The 23,734-nt window shown below is 33.1% G+C and overlaps 2 protein-coding genes across 2 annotated transcripts; both read right to left on the bottom strand.

The window, feature by feature from the left end:
* Nucleotides 1–2,701: 2,701 nt before the first annotated feature.
* Nucleotides 2,702–8,834, bottom strand: LOC147406517 (ribosomal protein L29 family protein). Its single transcript, XM_086434592.1, has 4 exons — nucleotides 8,680–8,834; nucleotides 8,360–8,548; nucleotides 4,747–4,904; nucleotides 2,702–2,967 (listed from the first exon to the last, which is right to left on the bottom strand). The coding sequence occupies exons 2-4, from the start codon at nucleotides 8,517–8,519 to the stop codon at nucleotides 2,860–2,862; spliced, it is 426 nt and encodes a 141-aa protein (XP_086290718.1). The 5' UTR covers nucleotides 8,520–8,548; nucleotides 8,680–8,834; the 3' UTR covers nucleotides 2,702–2,859.
* Nucleotides 8,835–15,687: 6,853 nt separating this feature from the next.
* Nucleotides 15,688–17,715, bottom strand: LOC147406516 (uncharacterized). Its single transcript, XM_086432790.1, has 3 exons — nucleotides 17,096–17,715; nucleotides 16,044–16,533; nucleotides 15,688–15,920 (listed from the first exon to the last, which is right to left on the bottom strand). The coding sequence occupies exons 2-3, from the start codon at nucleotides 16,356–16,358 to the stop codon at nucleotides 15,774–15,776; spliced, it is 462 nt and encodes a 153-aa protein (XP_086288916.1). The 5' UTR covers nucleotides 16,359–16,533; nucleotides 17,096–17,715; the 3' UTR covers nucleotides 15,688–15,773.
* Between the last annotated feature and the right edge of the window lie 6,019 nt (nucleotides 17,716–23,734).

Raw genomic sequence — 23,734 nt, 5'->3', positions numbered from 1 at the left:
TTTAACTTAATTGATAATATTAAAAACAAATAGTGTCATGTGATTTTGCATCGAAAGATAAAATAATAAATTATTTCAAGGATGTTTTAAAAAAAATAAAAATAAAATGAAGTTGTGGAGAATGCTAATGTCCAACAAAGACAATAGCATTCTTCATCATATGTAATTACGGATAGTAAAAACTCCCCACGATCCTGATGTCACACCAGGCCCTGGTCCAAATAAACTTGAATCAAGTCCCGTGCACGAGCTCAACCTGAATTAATACAAGGCTATCTAGACATAACTTAGTCAAGGTTCAGAAATTCTCAATCATTGGGATCTTCAATCTATGTGTATGGCTCAATAATGTGAAAAAAAAAAATGTAGATTAAGGCAACCGACCACTTTGAATATGATTAGTTGTGATATTGGATGGTGCGGTGAACCACTTTGGACAGCTCTACACTTTCAAAAGTCAAATCTGACCACGTACCAATGAATAATGGTGAAGTGGCCTCAAAGATTGACTCATTTCTTACTTTCCTGGCCTGATATTTTTCTTCGAGAAATAAGCGAAAAGCATCTATGATTCTGTGCGCACTGTTACATTAAATGCTTTATAAATCCCTTTTTTGTTGTTGAAATTCTAGTAAACTTTATAAATCTGATCATGCCCTTCTTTTTTTATAAATCTGTTAAAAAAAGAAATATGATTGGACTGACAAATATTTATATTAAATATTTAGGAATATTATAAGTAAGAAACACGTGCATTAGTAATAGTGTTTTTTAACGACATAAATTAATTTGTTTGATAGTACTAATGACAAAAGTATTTAATTTATTAAGTTTGTTTGTTTGTTTTATTTTTTGATAGGCAAGAGATGAAGATGGGTATTGAGCAGAGATGTAGCATTTGATGACATTCCAAAACCATTTTAGTGATGCGTTTTGTTTGACAGAATGCTTATTCAAACACATGAGAGTTGGTGTGAAGAACAAGAGATTCATGGAGAAAGAAAATAGGCATACACAAAGAAATCTCAATAGAAAAACATCTCTCTCACTAACTTAGTAAGATTTTAATGTCTTACCAAAGTCCTTGAGCTCAAATAATTTAGCAAATTTGCAATCCAACACCCCAGTCATGTAGAATTCATAGAAAACTTAGGCTGTGTTTGTTTGCGCTATTTTTCAGTGCTTATTGCTGAAAAAAATTAAATTTAGCACTTTTGTCAAAATAGCGCGTTTGTTTACTCGTGCTTATTGCTGAAAATAAGTGAAAAAAATTCAGCACTATTTTGATGCTGAAAAAAAGTGCTGAAGCGGTAAGCACTTCGCTTTTTTCAACACGGACAAGTATGCCCTTATTCTTAAAAGGATATTACCTCTTATATCCCATGGATAAGTATATAAACACCCCACAAATTAATAAACCCACACCATAGTTAAATTATTTTATCTTATATGGGTTAAAAGTTTTGGAATGAGTTGATTTTTGGTGAGGATGATCTCTACAATGAGGAGATCATCCTCACAAAAAATCAGCACATCTTGCAACTTCTAACCCTATCAAAACAAGTTCAAGAACCGTAAATTGTCCATTTTTTTTTTTTTTGAAAACTATTTTTAATGAGTTAGAAGTTTCAAAATAGACTGATTTTTGGTGAGGATGATCTCTAGACCATATAGATTATCCTCACTAAAAATTGGCTCATTCCAAAAACTTTAACCAATATAAAATAAAATAAAAAATGGCTATAGTGCGGGTTGCCCTTATTAATTCATAGGGTGCTTATAATTACATATCCTTCATTTCCATTGAAAATTATTCATCCAAAATTAAGTTCTTTTAAAGTTGATTTCAAATTTTGGTAACTTGTATGACATTATTATTTTTAATTTGAAATTTGTGGGTTTTTATAAATAGAAATTATTATTTATAAATTAAAGATTTGAGTATTATTTATTATTTAAAAATAAATTGTATTTTAATTTTATAAGAAATAATATATTTTATTGTGTTTGATAATAAATAAGTATTTGAAACATGTAAACAATGTATAATATGATTGTAAGGGTAACAAAGACAATTTATCAATTTCAATAATGTGTAACAAATATGATTCAGCATCTAAACAAACAACTTTTTCAGCACTTAAATTCAGCGCTAATAAGTTTCAGCGCTTAATGCTATTCAGCACTTATTTTTTTCAGTTTAACAAACAGCACTTTAGTCTTAAAAAGAAAAAAAACACACACACACACACACACACACAAAGCAAAACCACCAATTTTTTGGGGGGCTTGATCCAAGCTTTTGAAAACGGTTGCCAAACTTCCACAAAACCACCAAATTTAAATAAAATTTAACGGTAAAGAGTAAATATTTTTTTTTCAAAATTCATAGAATTTTGTCCTCTACAACCCTATCCCATCGGATCATGTTTTGGATGCCACAAAGTGAGCTCAACACCCTTAGTAAGAGCTAAAATCTTACCATGCTAGTAAGACTAGTTGGACTCATTTCAATAACCTCAGTCCTCACGACTCTTATAAAAATTTGAGAAACATTTTCCTTACTACTAACAGTCGTTTTGCTCAAAAACTTAAATGACTCCCTAATAAATCTCAACAATCCTACTGTGAAGATCTCTTCTAGTTGCTGCCACGTAACCTGGGTTCATAACAATCTAAATCTAATTAGTGGAGCAATCCAGGAAGAAAACTATTAAATAAAGTGTTCCTCTCTATACCAGTAATGATAGTTGTAGAGGGATTAAATAAAAAACAGGATTGTCATCTCAAGAGTTCAACTTAATGAGAACCATTACGCAAGATGATGCATGTCAGAACAGTTGGAAAAGTTGGAAGTAATCATAAAGCGTTTATCATCTTCTTCATCTCAGCGCTCCTCCTGGAATCAGGCTCTTCGATTGCTCTCTCTGTTAATACATGCTTGATTCGACACATTGACTTCCTTACCTGCATTTTGAGTAAAAAAATCCAATTAAATCAAGGAAGAAAATTTGTAGCTATTACCCAACATATGAAAGCTGTTAGCTGTCACTCGAGGGCTAAATTTCAACATTTTAACTGTTACAAAAATGTGCATTAAGGAGATGAAAATAGACTATATGTCACATTCCACCTATAAGAAGATCCAAGGGTAGCAACTATGAATGCTTGATTAGTAACTTTGTGCACTCACATTAGAATTCAGAAAACTTCATGAACAAAAACAAGGAGCATTTATTTATTTTTAGGAAAATTGATTAAGATCTATTCAACCTTGTTGTAGTAGTTAGAAATGCTTTTAAGAACAGATGAGCTATTATCCAACTATTAATTTATGCAGCTTGGATCAAATACAGATACTAATGCATTCTCTTTCTATCAAGCGAATCACTGCTATTTGCAGAGGCTTTATGTTACTACCTCTCTTGGTTATTAATAGGAGGAGACCATCTATCAATCAAACTAGCCACCAACATACTTGATAGATTATTTATGAAATTTTATGAACTTTGCATAGAATTCATTTTTTAACACTATTTCCTTTGAAGTTGTTAAATAATTCATTGACAAATGTTAATCCTTTAGGCCTTACGGAATCCTATTAGAGAAACTCAGTACAAACAAATTCATCTTTCGCAGGTTTGACCATGAGTTGACACCATTGATGGAGTTTGTTTGCTCAAGGCTATGATTCTAGGACAGATAAAGCTCACAACAGCTAAACCATGAATATTAAACAAGAGTTCATCAAAGCCAGTAACCGTAGCGTAGCAGAAGCTTCAAGACATACCAGTTTGCATACACAATCAAGTGGGTGACTAGAGATTTGTTCATATTGACTTCTTCCTAGGATGGCATTTTTCATCTGGTGAGCTACGTTGAGAAAAACTCTGACCATGGGTCAGTTGATGAGACGTGGAGTGCAAGGGCCTAATATTTGTTTGTTGTGCTTAAGAGAGTGAGGAATACATTGATCATTTGCTCCTCCATTGTGATTCGAGGAAAATCCGGTGCTTCTTCTTTGTTAGGTTTGGACTGGAGGGATGCCCCTTACCTGTTACGGTTTTATCTCTTTTCCAGTATTGGCAGGAGTGGGTAGTGCTTTCTTTGACACCAAGAAAGTGCTTTGGAGATTGGCTCTGTTTGCAATTTGTCGGAGCATTTGGTTGGAGAGGACTAGCAGGTGTTTTGAGGACCAAGATTGTGGAGGCCTCAGATGTGGCTATGATGGTGCTCTCTCGTCTCTTTTTCTGGTGTAGGGTGTTTCATGAGTTTAGAGGAGTGTTTTTTTAATGATTTTGAGACTAGATGGGATTCAGTTTGTAGCATTTCTTTTCCTTAATTCTGTCCCTGTAGTTTTAATTGGTCATCTCGATCACTTTATCCATAAATTTCGTTATCGATCTAAAAAAAAACTTCTTCATAGGATTTAATAGAAATATGAGTAGCAACTAGCAACAATGGGTCATTTCATTACTTATCTTACACCAATGATTTGAGAAGTCAAAGTCAAACATAAAATTCTGAAACCTCCTAATTTCATCTTAGGATTGATCAGATCTCACTCAAAAAACCATTATCAATTCATTGCATGTATCACATGAATGAAAGGACCAGTTATGTTTGCAACACAAATACCATTCTTAAGGTTAAAATTCTTCAAGCAGATTCAAATAAGGCATAAGTAAAAGTGAACCAACAACATCAATAACAACAAAGTCTTATCCCAAATAAGGTACAACATACCTTGGGGAGACGTTCGGGGTTAGGAAATCGTAGATTCTGTGCATTAAGCATTTGGCGTTGGGTCATAAGCATGTTTTTCTCTTTCAAGAGCACATACCACAGCTTGTGAAGATCATCCCAAGACTTAAGACGCAGTTCAGAAGCCTTCCAACCTCGACCTGAACAAGACACGGCATTACAAATAATTCAAGACAATTTAAACTAAACAATTTCTCTAGGAATATTCTCTCTTTTTATGACAAGTGAAATTTTATGGCTAAAATAAAGAGAAGAGGTCAAGAAAACCTGCCTCAACCTACAAAAGAATCATGTGTCCGCTCACTAGCACCAACTTGCCCCCCATCAAAACAAAAGATCTTCAAAAAAAACATTTCAACTCTTTGAAAACTACACGAGAAAAAAATGCCTACAATACTTTTAGTAAACATTCTGTTGTTTATTTCTTACCACATGCCCTAACAAATGGCAAAGGGGACCAAACTCTAGAGGATTCTTTCTTTAGAAGAAAGAGTTCCAATCTGCCAAATTCGAAAAAAAAGAAAAAAAAGAAAAAAAAGAAAAAAAAGAAAGATGAAACTGATTTGGGACGACACCATGGAGCATGGAATAAGGATAAGAACTGCACCCTAATTTCACCAACAAAATTACAATGCAAGAGTAAATGGTTTACTCATTCACCACTACAAGTTATATCATTGGAGGTTAGAATCTTATTTCAAGGCTGCAGACCAAATTAAAAAAAGTAAAAAATGGAATGAACCTTATGGCCGCCAAATAAAAGATGCTGAGAAAACAGAGGGTGAGGAAAGGACTATGGAATTGTAGAAAATATTGACTGAAAAACATCCATTGCAAATTCAAGCCCAACATCTCTGTTCTTCTTCTAAAGGGGGGAAAAGCATGGGAGTAGACCTGACAAATAAAATCCTCAATACTCAAAAGAAAATTTCTTTGCAACCACATTCCTCTACTTTACACTAACATTCAACACCTTGTATAACTTAGATTTTAAGTTACAGAAACTTCTATATACCCTAACATTATCCAAATACATGGAAAAATGTTGCAGGAGATAATACAACATGGCATGCCAACCTTGGTAGACAGTCACTAAATAATACATTTCCTTCCTGTAGGGGGGGACAAAAAGGTCCCATAGACCAATAATAAAAGCTATCATATATGAGATATTAGGGTTGAAAACTGCTCTGGACAGACAGTCACACAAAAAGCTTATAAACAAACTTCCCACCAAAGGAGGGCGGCAACCACTACTCTTACCCATGTGGCGATATGTGGGGCCGGACAAAGAAGGAATGGCTCACCTGGCATGGTAAGGGGAGATTTTTTTGGTCCATGACTTCAACCTAATGACAATATAATGTGGTTGAGCTTACTGACCATTCACATAAATAGATGCCTATATGGCCGGTACATTATTAGAAAATTAGCCCCCAAACAAAAAAGATAACACACAAAGTCCAGAATTAATGTTCTGTAAAGTCTTGCCTTCCAAGTTAGACAACCTCAAATTGACATCAGTTTTGTAGGAGTTGGGGTTGATAATCAACCCCAACACCAACCTAAGTAGCGAGCAACATTCAAGTTACAGACAAGCCTACAAACCATGGTGCAAACCTAGTTCATCCATGAGGCAGTTAAATTATTGTAATTAAGTACAGCAAGAAGATGATTTCAGGACAACGATAAGTTGCTGTAAAAAAATCATAAAGATCACAATTCCATCTTTGGAGTACAATCAAATCTGAAGCAGAATGTGACTGAAAAGAAACGACAATGCCGATAGTCCAAATGCATTTATAGGTTCAAAATTCATTAGAACAATGTATTCCTGGAACAAAGTGATATGTGTCCTTATTGCACATTCAGAGGACGATTTTGATAGTCAAAGCAAAAAAAATATTATATTAATCCAGAGAAAAGAAAAGAGAGAAAGCCACTGAACAAAAACAACAAAATATATACAAGAGCTTATCCGAAGAATGGGGAAGAAAAAAAAAAAAAAGGTCACGATGAGCATAATAAATCCCAACTAACGAAGAAGTCCTCAAAGAAATTTCCTCTGAACTTGATAAACAACTTGCTTTAAAAGAAGGGACTTAGATCCATAGCTCAGTTGGTTTGACACATTGCAAAACAACTTTGAGGTCGTGGGTTCAAGTCCAGCTTACTGATAAAAAAAAATAAAAAAAACTTGTTTTAAAAGAATAAGAGCCGCTGAATTGAGAACAACACTTTCCGCAAGGAGTGCTCCATCCCTTCAAATGCCCTAAATTCCACTCCAACCAAATTCCCCAGCAACTGCGAACAAGGGTAAGGAACCATAGGATTCTTTTTTAAGGAGTGAGAGTTTTGACCTGCCAACTCTCAAAGAGACCAAGAATAGAGAGAAGAAGACACCATGAAATTTTGAATAAAGAAAGAAACTGGACACAAATCTCATTGGGAAAAGAACAATGGATAAGCACGTGATTTACCAATTGCCCACCAGACTTGCACAGAAAAACATAAACTAACCGTAGTGAATACCCTTCCATTTGTTGCACAAAGTCAAAGATAGAACTTTCGGAACATGAGCAACAACTGTTTCAACCAAAACTGGTATGGTACAATGCTGCTACATCATATATTCCTTCCCACAACATAGGAGTATAATTGGAGTTGCCAATGCACTTTCTTGAGACGAGCCTAAGGAAGTGCATTGACAACTGCAATTAGTACAAGTCTTCCTTGCAAACACATCAGACATAAAGAGCACTAAGTGGAATGGTGTCTGACATTTTTGAGAAAACTCGAGTCCCATTTCTCTATGGCAGGCAAGGTGTTTGATGAATGATCTCAACGGCAACAGCATTTGACTACATGCATGAATTCTGCTTTCTTCAGCCATAACTATATTTCTGATGCTATATAGGAAGGAAACTTACGGATTTGAATTAAAGTTCAAGAAAGTAAGAATAGATGACAAGGAATTTCTGTTCGTTGCATCCACACCACAAAGGTCTTTTCTAGTTCAAGAGATCACAAAGCACAGAAGGCATTTCTAATTGAGATCCCAAACCCAAACTCACGTCATCAGAGATCTTCATAACATGTGGAGGGGGAGGGTTAAACTTAACCATAGATAGTGATATGTTTTCTTCACTAATGTTGCATAGATGGGATTATAGAAACCAGCATGCAATACAGATATTCAATGTTGAATATGGAAAACCGAGATAAATACAATTTATGGATTTGACATTATGACAAATATAATTTCGAACAAAGTAACAAATTTTTATCTATAAAAATAGGAATACATAATACTAGATAGTGTGATAATATATCTTAAGACATATATTGTATAACTCATTGACAAGAAAAAACATTATATTTGCTATAAAAAGGAATTTCAATCACAAAGGGTAGAACTTATAATATACGATAAAGGCCAAAAAATATATTCGAATCCAATATAGGTACTTCAACATTGTTCTTAACTAACTAATTCATCAATTATAATGATATTGTCGAACAACAACGCATCCGTAACTGGAATTAAAAATAATCCTAAGTTTATAATCTATAAATAATTTAGCGATAAATTTACCATAGGCGACAGGTTTGTCATCGTCTGCACTTTTTTCCACCTCGAAGAACTCCTCCAAAGGATTGTACATTGTTTTAGTTGAAGCAGAAGCAGAAGCGGTTGAAGATTCCGATCTAGCTGCAGAGAAGAGTGCCCTACTGAAAACCCTTCTAACAAACATCTCGATGACCAGATTCCTCGTCCTGCAATCTTTTCATGATTCAAAAAAATTTCGATCAATCATTTCGTCGAACATTTGAAATGCAATTCAGGTTACGTTTAGGGTTTTTCACATAGAGTTGGTGTTGGATCATGGGTGAAATAAAAATACAGAAACTTACTTTTAGGGTTTTTGAGTTTCTTTGGACACTCTCTGATTTAGCTGATGAGAAGATAATGAGACACAGAGAGAGAGAGTTTAGTCCGAATAGGGATACTGAAATGAGACTCTAGACTCGAGACTTGAGAGTTGAGAGAGAGAAAAAATAAGGAACCGACTCCCGAGAAAATTAGTTAAAGAGTCCTTGGGGAGTGATTTCTTTTCAAATAGTCCCTAAAGGTTTGAGGATATTTTTAATAGTCCATTTTGTAAACTTTTTTATTTCTTAATGGTCCCTGAATCCCATCACCCACATTTCACTGGATCGAAGTACCCAAAATGCCCAAACCGCCGAACTCACCATTTTCAACCCAAAAAAAAAAAAAACCCTATAGTCTAGCATCCCAATCAAGTTTCTGAGCATCAATTCCAATGGAAAGGAGTTGAGGAAGAAGAAGACTTGATTTTCTAGGATTTTTTTAAACATATTAAAGAGGTGAGCGAAACTTAAAATTTTAAATTTTGAGATCGTTTTTAGATGAAAATCGATCAATGATGGATCATTTGGTTTGAAATCAACTACACATTTCGTTTTCTCAAGTTTTTAGACGATTTTTGCATACATTTTACTCAAAAAACGAAAACCGTTAAGTCTTATCAATATCAAATTCATTAATGAACATGTCAATAATTGAATGTAATTTTTAATTATTGTTGAGTTCCACACTAATTTCAATAAGAAAAAAAAAATCATCAAAGTTGACAATAGTTTACTTAGCACAATAATAATATAGAGCTGCTATTGCCACATCAACATTTATTAATGCCACACCAATTCCCACTTAAATAATTAAAGAATTGCACACAGTTGGTGTGGCATTAGTAAGAGTTGGTGTGACAATAGTAACTCTCTAATAATATTGTCAAGCTCAAAACTATTGAAAATCATAAAATAAAATAAAAATACCCCATTTCATTATTATTGTAAACCTCGACAATAATTTACTAAGCTTGATGATAATATTGTCAAGCTCGACACAATTGAAAACCATCACAGAATGACCATTTTGTTATTATTGTCAATGCCATCAATATTATTGTTGATTTCAAAATAAAACCGTTGAACTCAAAAATAATTATTGATGAACTCTAGATTTTGTTTTGTATTTTTTCTTACTTTTGTTTTCAATCTGATGGAGATCTCTCTTTTGAAGTTAAATTGGAAGGTCCTTTGAATACAGCAATGTGAGTATATTATAAATTGATTATTTTTGTACATTCTTAAGCATCATTTTTTGTTGTTGTTGTTATTTTTAGTAATTTATTTGATCTTTTTATTAATTTATTTTTTTCTTTCATCCAACCTTTTAAAAGAAAGGAATAATTAAATCTAGTTCCATCAACCTAGTGAAAATGTTTGAAGGTTTCACAGATTTCTAAGAAAAATACATTCAAGACCACATGCTTTGGTAAGTTGCTTTGATTGAAGGGGCTTAAAATTATCGAGATGCAAACAATTATTATTATTTTGGTGGCGAAACATACACATGTTTTGAGCTTTTTAATAGGAGGGGTTGAATTGAAATTAACCTTATTGGTGTTGTCTATTTTCTGTTTTTAGAAAGTAAAAAGAATGGAGGAAGAGAAAACAATACTTGTTCAAAAATTGTGAGTTTTTTTAAAACTTGTTTTGACATCTCATATCGTCCATGAACTAGATAGAGTCATCTTGGATGAGTTTTTCGATATGTCTGAGTCGTCTCATTTAACAATGAGAAAAAATGAACTGTGGTTGTAAATCTCATCCGATACGTTTGACTTGTCCATCCATCTTGTTCGTGGATGATACCAAGATGTATAGGACGAGTCATCTTAGTCTTGGACGAGATTTAAAACCATGCTAAGGATAGAAGATTCTTCGATATAATTATTTATTATTGGCGTTGACAATGGGTAGGTTCGAGTTGTGCTTCGCTAAAACTAAACGTGATCCTAAAAAGATGGGCTCAATCTTAAACCAGTCCTATATCCCTGTAGATGCTGGATTTTGCTCTACATTTTTTCTTCCTATCTTTGCTCAGGCGGACCTACGAATTAGCCCACTCCGACGATCAAGTTAGACATTATGAAAGTTAAGTCTATAAATCTTAATCTAGCTCAGAGAGAAGAAGAAAAAGAACCCCTTTTTTACTCATGGTCCTCTTCCTTTTATAAGCATCCAACTTGATCGTTTTCAGTGCCATTATTTGAAGTGACTCAGGGCAGTTAGCTTACTCTCAAGGTAGTTAGGTCACTCTCTGACACGTCAGTTGCAGGAGTAGTTGCAACTGCTCTGTCAATCCTGGAATAATCAGAGCTGATATGACATGGTATGGGTTGTCAGAGCTGTCAATCAATGGCACATCTATCAGACTCATCTTGCCGACCTACACTGGCACTTGGTATCCACAGAGTACGCCATCCGTGCTACTTGATGGATTGGTGATGCAGGTTCGAGCTGGGTGTCCGTGCATTCGAGGAGTCTATACTTCTCGTGTCCATACTTTCGAGCATCATTCGAGCCACGTGTCCATGTTTGAGAATTCCCCCCCACAACCCCTATCAGATTAAATTGACTAAGCCTTAGTCCAATCATAACAACCTTTGGTAGGGCTAGGTCGAATAAAAATAATTAAACCACTTTTGAGAAACACAAGACAATCAAATAGAAATATGACAAAATCCTCCATTCTTCGAAGATATCCTCAGCTTAAGAAACATGTATAAGGTGTGTGTGTGACTCTTTTTGATCATATTAGGTAACTCCCTTGGAAAAGGAGCTTGGGTTACAAGAAGTCCTTTTTTTAAGTTTTTGATAGATAATTGTTATCGCTTATACAAATCCCAGGATCCCCTACAACAAAGAAATGTGTGTATGCAACAATCAAAGAGAGGTCGGTTGTTCAACAATAGTTTAGTGAGCAGAGTTGAACACCTCTTTAACAACAAAGAAGTAGGTAGAAGTATTCTATTTTGTGAAAAATTAAAAATCGAATATAAGAGTACTCAGAGCAAGGCACTTCCACCCCATTTCAAGGTTCTAGTTCGGGGCGGGTGAAGATGTCGAGATCCAACTTTAGGATACAAGCTACAACATTTCTAATAAAAAAATAACTTTCTAATATACATATATATGGGTCCCGCTCAGCAACCAATGTTAGGGGTTAAAATTTGTCCCATATGGGTTAAATTTTTTGGATTTGGCTGATTTTTTGTGAGCATGATCTCCAAGGTGAGGAGAACATTCTTTCCAAAAATCAGCCCAATCTAAAACTTCTAACATCAAAAGTGGTTTACAAGTTGAAGAATCGCAGATCGTTGATTTTTATTGTTAATTTGTGAGTCACTTTTGATGGGGTTAAAAGTTTCAAAATAGGCTGATTTTTTATGAGGATGATCTCCTCACAATATAGATCATCCTCCCAAAAAACAGCCCAATCTAAATTTTTTTAACCTATATAAGATAAATTTTGGCTCTCAATGTTAGGGACCCAACACCTTTGTCCCACATGGGTTAGAAGTTTTGAAACAGGTTGATTTTATATGAAGATGATCTCTATGGTGAGGAGATCATCCTCACAAAAAATCAACCCAATATGTAAATATCTAACCCCATCAAAAGTGGTTTAGAATTGTGGATCGTCAATTTTTTATAGTTAATTTGTAAACCACTTTGGTGGTGCTAGAACTTTCAAATTTGGCTGATTTTTTTTTTGTGAAGATAATCTCCTCATCATAAAGATCATTCTCACAAAAAAATCATCTCAATAAAAGACTTTTAAGTCTTATAGGACAAATTTTGATTCCCAATGTTGACTTTCTAACACTACCCTATATATATTTGTGTGAAGATTACCTAATTAAATATTAATTTGAGGTCTTATTTAACTGCAAATGGTTATGGACAAGATAGAATTTGCATAAAATAATACAAATTATAAATACATCTATAAACTATAATGACGGTTTGAATATTTTAGAACCGAACCCTACCTTCGCAAGCTCAATATCAAGGCCCTGACCTTTTTTTTTGTCGGACAAGTCGAGCTAGCAAGGGCAACCAGACTCAATTGACATCCTTAGAAATCATCTCTTAACAAATTTGGATCAAAATGGACAATTCTCTATTAGTTCATGATAAATAGGAATTGTGAATTCTTTATTTAGATTATTATTTTTGTTTAATTAACAATATTAAAAATAATGAATATCCTTGCTTTTTGCACCAAAAGACAAAATAATAAATTTATTTTAAGGATATTTTTGAAAATTGTGAAGAATGATAATATCGGACAAAACATTTATTGATGGATTGGATTCCATTGACTCATAAGAAAACACATGATCCCATCCGTATGGATACAAAATCCAACACTTGAGATTTATGCGTATCTTGATTACACATATCTCAAAGATACTTAACCCAAGAAAAAAATCTCAACCATTGGATTTTGTATTTAAATTGTTGGGATCATGTGTTTTTTCCATGAGTCATTCTTGGGAGTAACGGAATTCTAACCCTTTATTTAACAGTAGTAGAATCTATTTGATAGATTCACATTTGCAATATATAAATCAAACATGCATTGAAATTAATCAAAAATAAGAATTTTTTTTAACAAAAAAATGGTCAAATAATTTCCAATAGAAAGTTAAATTTTGCAACATTTGGTGGATTTTAAATTCTCAAATCACAGTAAAATAGATGGATTTGCTTTTGACTACATGAAGTGCTGAAGATCTTGTAATGTTGGGAAAAAATTTGAATTTAAAGAAAACAAGGTACGTAGAACTTGTTTGAATTTTTTGTCTAACCAAGTTAACTCGGTTATTTCGTCTCAAAGATTTTGAAAATCTTAGACAAATCATGTTGTATCTTAGATGAGTCGGTGCAAAGCAAGAATCACATAGTAGATCTCGTTCACTCATGACAATACCAAGATGACTCGGGGAAATTATATCGGTCTCAAACGATTTTAAAAATCATGGAACTAACACCTAGGAGGTTCAAAATGTGATTGAATTTTCTCTTGCCTATAGAGTCAGATTGGGTCAAATCGAGTCAAATTGTTACAATCCTAAAGAGTACGGACTTAACTTTTCGCATCAACAACATATATGTATTTTAACCATAGTAACAAAGTTCGGATTTGATAATTACTTGGTGGGCCTTCAATTCGGATAACTTATGACAGTTTCAGAAAAAATCAGAATTTTTTTGGGACATATACAATGCTACGTTTTTGGATTTCTTACCAAAATCTATCATCTTCAACCCCCTAAAAAATCCTATATTGTTCTTGAGATTTAAATGTTACAGAAAATAAAATTTTGAGGTTGAATATTTTGCAATTGATAGATAAGTCATCAATTAATTCATGGATTCAGCAAATTTATCTCTCTCTTTTTAATATAAAGTCAAGCATTGAGGCAGATTATAGGACCTCATCCTTTAAATAATGCCCACAATTGCATCTTTCAAATGTACAACACTAATCCTTTTTGATAAAAAGTCAAATACAATAGGAATCAAATCAAGTGCTCGTTCGACCTTGGCACGTTCGACCTTGGCAAAGATGCCCATGTCAATATTATTGACAATCGTTGTTTCAACTGTCTCGAGGATTGCTTTAATTTCAATCCCGATGATATCATTCGCAAAGCATTGAGAACAAAAAGATTTGATGGAAATCTCCTTCAGACTTCCTCATGATCCAACCATACTCAACCTTACCATCCCTTAAACACCATCACATTAACCTTGGCAAAATTTGGTAGATGAATAGTCCATTTGCATGATTTTATTGAACGTTGGAGTTTACAGATTGAAGTGCACCAATTGATAACAAAATCAATGTTCTTCATGGAAAAGTAGCACGATATCACCTTGGATTTCTCGATGTATCACCTCAAAGATGTGTTTGTTTCTTTCTCGCCACAAATGCCAAATAGTTGTAGAAAAAGAGACATAAATAGTTTTAAAAGTTTGGAAGCTGCTTCTTGTCTTCTTAGATCAAACATAACCATGAACTTGTTTTTGCTAGACAAGCAAAATTAATGATCAAGAATTAGTAGGTGAAGGTGGGCTTTAAACATAGGTCGTGATATCAACAAGCACAAGATTTAACCAAAGTTGGCAAGTTGGCACCTTTTTTAGCACCATTTTCTAACTAAAATGCCCAATTCAATTTAATAAAAAAAGACAGATCAATTATAAAACATTTTGTTCACAAATAAGCCCTACGAAAGGACTTATTATGATACATCAAAGGGTCTCCATGGCTTATTTTATATTGGTTTGGATCTCCTTCCTTAGTTTTACAGGCTCAAATGAGTTGTTATATGCCTAAATATTAGTAGTAGGAAGTACAATAATATCAAAGCTTGGGTTATATAATGGTAGAATTAATTGCTCAATGTAGAAATTAAGAATTCGATTTGGATTTGAATTGCGTTTGTTTAGGATTCATCTATAGATAATCTTGTACTATCATTTGCAAAAATCAATCAGAAAAACTAATATAATTCTTTAGATTAAAGGGTTGGACCACCTCGACCTGGTCTATATGGCACGAGTAATTAGAAGGTACTACCTTCCAAAGTTGGTTAAAGTTTGAGAGTATTGATACCATGACTTGGGTTCAAAACCTGCCTTCACCTACTGATTACTAACTATTAATCTCACTTGCCTAACCATTAAAAAAAGAAAAAAAGAAGACCCAAGTCCTTCAAATCAGCCGTCTTCTTCTCTATTTTATTCTTTATTCTTTTGTTTATTTTGTAATTAAACAGGTCGAATTTCATAGAACTCGTGCTAAACTTCCCGAATAGGCTATCTTGTCAATTGCAGAGTGATCACTTGACGACGAACTAGATTAGGATTAATTGTTTATTGGTTGACTACCATATAGCTATCTATCATTGGGGTGTAGGAAAAAGAAGCACTTATATATCTCTATAAATCTAGCTAAATAAAGAGAAAAAAAATATTACAAAAAAAAAACTAGTGAAATTGAGTTTCCATTAGAGACCACATTTAATTGACAATGGTATTTTTGTGTAAATATATATTGATGGCTAAGGATAAACAAAACCAAGATTATTTGAATGCCAATAATATAACCCTTCTCTTGTGCAGGGCAGAGGAGCAGGTTGAGCAATGAAGGTGGGATAATGCTGCCCTGGCATCAAGACTGACAAACCCGAGAAATCCGATGTCGACACCTGTCATCCCACCCAAAAAAGGATTTTATTTACAATTTTTTTGAGAATAAAAAAAATAAGGAAAAATTAAAAAAAAAAAATTAAAATTAAACTAACAGGGATGAAGGCAAGGGGGAAACTTACAGATTGCGAATTTTCGAGTTTCTCAAGTATATGCAATTGATCCTGCATTGTGCCCAATTCCAAAGACCCTTCATTGGCATCTTGAGAGAAAGAAGGCCTTGGCCTTAACAAATGTTCAAAAATCGCCATGATAAGAAACATGGAAATTAAAATTGCTGTCGCAACGAAACCGAATGAGATAGCATTCAAAGAAGTCCCGAAGTTCATCCATGGAACTTCGTTATCTGCTCCTCCTGTTTGAGATGGGCTTGGGTTGGCGGCAATTGCATAGAAACTCCATGGTTTGGGTCTTACAGAGTTGGAATCGTTCATCATTGTTAGCGCGTCTTTGATGGGGCAGAATTGTTTACGGAGGCATAAGTACGAAGCTAAAAGAAGCCTCAATGTAGGGAATGTGTTGAACGTGAACAATGTCGAGAACTTATAGCTTTAAAGCTGCTTGGAGGTACATTGGGTATGGCTTCAACCAATCCAAACGGATGGATTCTAACTAGGAACAAAAAAATTGAAATTAATAGTAAACTTCCCAATATGATTCATTTGGAAAACCAACATGGAAAAAAAAAAAAAAATGAAGCAAATTTGTCAATCTAATGGTGCTGGACAAAATGAACTCTATTGATTAAACAATGGAGAAACACCCCTAAAATGCTAGCTTTGCCTAGTATGGATTCATTTTCTTTTTCCCCCAATTTATAATCATTAAAACCAATTGAAGGAACAATGAACATGATGAGATCAAGGACGGGCACTTACGATAGTTGAGAACACATGTAAACAATAATGGGTTTATAGGTCTAAAGACAATGAATACTGAACACCCCATTCACAAAGCAACAAAGTAGAATGATTTATGCAACAATGACATTGACAGAGAAAACATAAATAAACATGAGCTTCCCTGTCATCTACTTCAAAAGTGATATAAAAGTAGCACAAAAACAGATCATAACATACTTCGCGCTCTATGAAATTTAAGATCTCAATTCAATTGTTGGCAAGAAAGTGAATAAAGATTCAAAGAAGAAACAAAAGATTTAAATAAGATAAACCTGTTCTTATTAAGAGAGACGAGCGAGTTTGCTCCCTTTTCTTTCCTATAGCGTAACTACCACGAAAAGAACAAACCCACATCACTCAAATTTCTCAAAACCAATACTTATAATGAAAAATAAGATTCATGTCTCAATATTAGAGATAAATTTATAGATGATGAATACTTAAAGACACTTCTAATTATAATTTACAGGCACGTAGGAAGTTGACATGAAGCGCGAGCTAAAAAATAATTGGGAATCTTAATTGTACATCTTTTAATGTTTACTTGTTTGTAATCTTACTTGCCAAGATATTTAATTTAAAAAAAAGTTAGTTTGCAATATTAAAATTTTGGAAAAGCAAGAGCTGTAAGTTCATTTGATTATTATCATAGAAAAGGTGGTAGAATCCTACATGTTCTCGCACTAAATGAAAAAGAAAAGAAAAGCTGCCATGAATGATATAAAATTGAACACCAAAAACTGCTACAAGTAGTATTGGAGGGTAAAATCTAAATTAATTTCTAAATGGTATTCATATTATATAACAATGTGATTAAATCCATATAAAATACAACAATAAAGGATGAAATGAGGAATTAAATTAGGATATTTTACATATTTGTATTGCTAGAGCTACCATTATTCAAGATAAGAACCGATGAAAAATCATATTAATTGATCGTGGAATTTCTTGTTTTGATAATTAAATTACCATGTTGAAACGAAAACCCAAAACTTATATAGACATAGAAATTAAATGCTGATAAGAGAATTATCCGCGAAATTTTGATGATTAGTGTAACAAGAATAAGCAAAGTAGACTGGCAATAATTTTGACTTAATCAATTTCTCTCACTCATTCATAAACATATAGAAAGATACACATTGTTTCAAGGATCAAATTATGTTAGAAACCAACAGAAGCAATTATTGCAACATAAGTGACAAAAATCTTTTGTGGAAAAAAAAGGAAAAAAAAGAAAAGAAAAAGAGAGAACTTTTTACCTCTAATGCATTGAGGGTCCATTGTCAACTAAACAATCAGTATGTCTGAGAAAGAAAGAAATGAAATAATGTAACTTGTCCCATAGCAGATGATCAATGGAGTCCATTCATTTTAATTATTAGATAAATAAAGGAAATTATAAATATTTAAAAAAAAAAATTAAATGTAAAAATTACAAACTGGAATAAACAATGGGTGTGCTTAGATTGTGGGTTATTAAACTTTTTTATTCAAAATTACCTTTTGCAAAATAAAATAAAAGAGATAAAACAAATAGAGTGAATTACCAATTCGTGAGCTGAAAATGAGTTATTTACGATTTCGGTTAACTGTTCATTTTAATATACCAAAACGTGAATGATCACATTTTCGTTAAAAAAAAATTCAGAATGGTAACAAATTCGACGGTTTTAAAGTGCCTATTTCGCAAGTTTAAAGTATCACTTCAAACCTGTGAAATAGTCACTTTAAAAACCTCCGAATTTGTTATCGTTCATGTTTTGATAATTAAAATGAACAGTGAGCCAAAATCGTAAATTCATCAAAAGTCGATCATTTTTTCTTAAATATCCCTTGAACTTAAATTAAAAAATTATCAAACATGTATAAGCATGGTTTTAAAACTCAGTTTCGCGTCTCATCTTGTCCAGGTTCAATACCAAGTCGCCTTGGACGAGTTTTTTGATACGTTTGAGACGTCTCGTGAGACAAATCAAAAAAATGAACGTGAGTCCTAAATCTCAGTTAAAAAATGACTTCGTGAGTTGGTCTCATTCAACTCCAATACCAAATTAACTCAGGCAATACGTCTCGATCTCAAATAAGTTTAAAAAACCATACGTATAAGAGAGAGAGAGGACATTAACCTCTCAACTTTATTTGACAACAAAAGCCAAAAAGAGAACACTGATTTTGTACAAAAAAAAAAAATATCTTTCATCACTAACAAAATAGAGAACCAACCGAAAATAAAAGAAAAGAAAGATAAGATCAATGTCTCATGCCACATGGTTCACTCCCATCACAATCTTAGCTTTCTTTTTTTATTCCTTAATTTCTTCTCACTTTTTCTTTCTTCGGTGTTGGAAATTTAGAATCATCACTACTGTTGAAAAGTAAATAAGAGAAACCAATATTTTGCTCGTCTTTAGAAATGATAGAAAATATTTTAAAAAAAGAAAATTATGCTGTCATCCTGAGGATGATATCCCTAGGTTCTTTAACACTGTTGGATGGTCCTTGAAGTGAATCTCAAAGAAAATCAATGGTAGAAATTTAGGGAAGAGATCATTCTCGTGTTGACAACAACACAGCGCAAATGATAATTTTGTTGTCTTTGTTCCCAAAAGGGTATTGTAGTGGGGGACGGTCACATGAATCCCACCACCACTAAAACACTCACTTCCCATCAATACCTTTTGTTGAAAAAAGGCTTGATGTCAAGCGCTCCTAAAGAAGCCACGTGTAATTCACTTCCCAATTTTGGGCCCTATGATCCATACTCAAGTGAACCCAAGACCTAACACTATTTGGGGCCCACTAATCTTACCCATTTCTTTTTCTTTTTCTTTTCTTTTTATTTTATAACAATTTTGAGTAGGAAAATGTTAGAGAGACATTAAAATTGACATTGATTCACACATTGCTGACATGGCTGTATGTACGAAACCATAGATGCAACATGTGTTTTTTTCTTTTTCTTTTTTATGATTTTTTATAAAATTCTGTCAAAAAAAAAAAAAAAATGCCACTGTACCTTGTTATATGTTGTAAAGTGTAAATTTGTAAATTGTGACATGTAATACAAATCGACTTTGAAGCGGTCATGCTTCAAAATTTTGGAGGAATCCAACTCTTCAGGTGAAAAAATGTCCCTTTTATCTTTTAAAATATAATGACATAGTTCTCTACATTTATTTGAGATTACAACTTAATTTTTCAAATTGATGATTTGTCTCTTGACTTTGGTCTTCTTTTATAAATCAATGGAATAATAACCTCAATGCCTTCATTATCACCACAATCATTATTATCATCATATCATCACCTTCACAATTACCATTAACATCACCAATTTCATCATCATCGTCACTATTAATATCACCATCATATTATCGAATTTTTGAAATGTGACGGATATACGTATGAAGCATATGCAGCATAGTTTCCATTTATTGAATTTTTACCGAATTGGATTTTTGCAATCCAAAATCAAATAGAACTTGAATTTTTCACGTATCAAATTTTTGTTATATTTTAAATTGCTAACAAGGCTCCAACACAACTCTTTTGAGAAATAGCCCAGACTTTCGGTTTATGCTCCCTTCGTTTTTGGCAATTAACATGCCATCCTTGGCATGGTTTTGATTTGAATAGAAATTTAATATTTGGAAAAAAAATGTGTTAAACATATTAATAATGGCATGATGTCAGATGTATCGAAAAATTAGAGTGATTGATTAAATTGATCGAGAGCATGGGTTAAGCGATGTAGTATTTGGATTTTACAATTAGTTTTGATACACACATGGTATCATGCCAGTAATTCATCATATTAGCACAATTTTTTGTAAACAAAAAAATTGGACTTCACGGGTTCGAATCTTGGGATTCTTTTCTCATTTATGAACGAGTCATCTCAGATGAGATCAGGGGCGGATTTAGAGTGGGGGCAATGGGGGCATTTGCTCCCTTAAGAATTTTCAAACCAACTAGGGAGTAATGAACTATTGTGACAGATAATAGCAACGGATAAAAAAATCTTTTGCTATTGTCCTCGTAATTTTTTTTTTTTACACTTTTAGTTGTCCCCCACAAAATTCTTTTACACTCTTAGTTGCCCCCACAAAAAAGTTTCCACTCTTATGTTGCCCCCACAAAAAAAAAAAAAAATTACAATCTTAGTTGCCCTCCAAAAAAATTTCCACTCTTACTTTGCCCCCACATGGGTAGCATTCTAATTCTGCCCCTGAATGAGATCATGGTTTCAAAACTCGTCCAAGATTAAGACGTATCGCCCGAGTCGTCTCGATATCACCCAACAACAAGACGGACGACAAGGCAATGCATCAAACGAGATTTAAAACCCATGTTCATTTTTCTCATTGTTAAACGAGACATCTCAAATGTATCGAAAAACTCGTCTGAGACGACTTAGTCTCATTCACAGATGAGATGAGATGAGACGTCAAAACAAGTTTTAAAACCATGAATGAGATAGATGGTTTGGTTTTATTTTAGCAAATCCATGAATCATAATGAAGAAGAGGTACATGATGCACGCCTCTTGTTCACAAACGATAACTAGATGACTTAGCAAGCCATCCCGGCCTTGATTCATTTTCAAAACCATTTATTTGAATAATAAAAATGACCTAAATACCCTCATTTTCAAATTATTGGCTAAAACCTTAATTTTTTCCCTATAAATCAACATCAACTTTTAGTGTAAATTTTTTAATCTGATTTCTTTCCCAAATAGTCATCATGTTTTTGGAGTCACCTCTTCTTCAATTCCTTAGGTTGAAGACAATATATGTTTTAAAAAAAAAATCAAGGGTTTGGGGCAAAAGTTTGAAGATATATGTCACATTCAACTCAAGGTCATTGAGGTAAATTAGGCTTGTTTAGGCATCAGTCTGGGCTAGGCCAGATTCATATTTATAGTCGGGCCTGAACTTTCTGGACCTCTTTCATACCTAAGTTGGGTCTACCAAACCTCCAACTGACATGCCACCACTCCCGCATGTTTGTGTATTTTCTCCTCACCATATCTTGTTTAATTTTGGAACAATGACTCTGGAGGACTCTTTTTTAAGAATATGTACCGTTTAGTCCCATAGAACAGAATACAGACCATTTAAGTTCCACTTAATAAAGATTTTTTAAGAAAAATACCCGAAACTCCTTTTTATCAACTCTACAAAGTGGTTTAATCTTAAAAAATACGAATCAAATAAAAAACTTGCCCAATTTATTTGATTATTAATACTTTTGTGAAAATATAAAAAATAAATATCTTTATTTATTAAAATTTATTTAAAAATTCAAAATAATTTTATTTTATAAGTCGACTTGCTAAAATTTTAATTTTAATCAATTTGATGAACATTCAAGTCGAGTTTTAAAATAATGTTTTAATTACTTAAAATTATTTATAATATTGAGCATTAATCGATAAAAATGTTATCATTTTTCTAAAAGGGCCATTTTAATTTGTAATAACCTCAAACATTGTTTGATTATAAAAGAGCTCAATATAATTTTTCTAGGGTTACATGGAATCCTTAGAAAATATCTTCTATTATTCTTTCACAAAACAATAATAATAATAAATAAAATAAAAATAAAAATAAAATAAAAACGAAAAATGCAACACCAAACTTTGAGGATGGAAACCTAAAACAAGCCCTTTACCTTTATTTAAATAGATTTTTCTAAGCTGACCAACACTTAAAGCCACCCATTATTGTTACTGTTGTTGTGTTGGTCAGCTTTTAGCAACATTTTTAAAACTCCCAAACTTTATTCTAAAACCATTTTTAAATATTTGAAATTGAAAATAATTTTCAATATATATATATAATATTTGTTCTACACAAAATATTATATATTAAAAAACAAGATTGATTCAATAATTTTTGCAAAATTCTAATGGTTTTTGGTAAAACTTCCTATAAAAAGTCTAGTTAACAATGGAGTAGAATATTTGATTAAAAGAGCTGCTATTGGCATCCCAACTTTTACTTATCACACCTAATTTCTTAAATTATTTATCGACATTACAAAAGTTTAGTTCAAGTTATTACCTCAACATTTTTTTTTTTTGAAGGTAATGGGGGGTATTTAGTGGACCCCCAGCCGACTAAAGAAAGTTACAATCTCACATAGATTTGCCCACGACATCCTCATTTACAATGGAACTTAAGCTGTGTTGGAAATTCAGAAGGATACAAAGTTGAACTTTGAAAGGATCTATACCACGACGCCAAAAAATCTACAGCCTTATTTGTTTCTCTATAGATAAATGAGAATCTGACCTCTTGAAATGACTTTGAGAGCTCTTTGATAGAGTTGATCATCTTCCTTGCATACCAAGGCATAACAGCTTGACCCGAGATAAATTGGACAAAGCGTAACTTTTACTTATTTTTAATTAGAGATATCAACTCTCTTGATTAATTTGAAATTTATTTGATTGACGGTATTAATTATGAATAAATGTATTAAAGTGTATTGTGATGCACCCAATCATCTTTTAAGATTAAACGAAACAATTAATATTTGAGTTTTCTTCCGATTGTGTCTATCTGGTCTCATCTGTTGGGATTAATTAGAATCCAGATCTTATGCACTCAGGTGGAGGATTGAAACCCTCCTCCCACATCTTAGCATATGCCAGGTAAGCCATTATCCAAGGGATTGATGCCTAAAATCTCTTTTTTAAAATTTTCTTGGATTATGACTTACGTGGCATGTGTTGAGATGTGGGAAGAGGGTTTCAATCATCCACTACGACTTGGACTCGGATTACGTGGAAAATTGCTAAAATCCAATGGCTAAGAACTGCTTGGGGTGGGCCATATAATTTTGATCAGTTTGCTCAATATTATGCCACGTGGCAAAATGTTTCATTTGGTCAAAGA

Source organism: Akebia trifoliata, chromosome 3, assembly GCF_017979445.1.
Source record: "Akebia trifoliata isolate Shusen 1 chromosome 3, ASM1797944v1, whole genome shotgun sequence".
NCBI lineage: Eukaryota > Viridiplantae > Streptophyta > Magnoliopsida > Ranunculales > Lardizabalaceae > Akebia > Akebia trifoliata.
The sequence above is the reverse complement of the archived record's forward strand: the minus strand, read 5'-3'. Positions and strand labels throughout refer to the sequence as shown.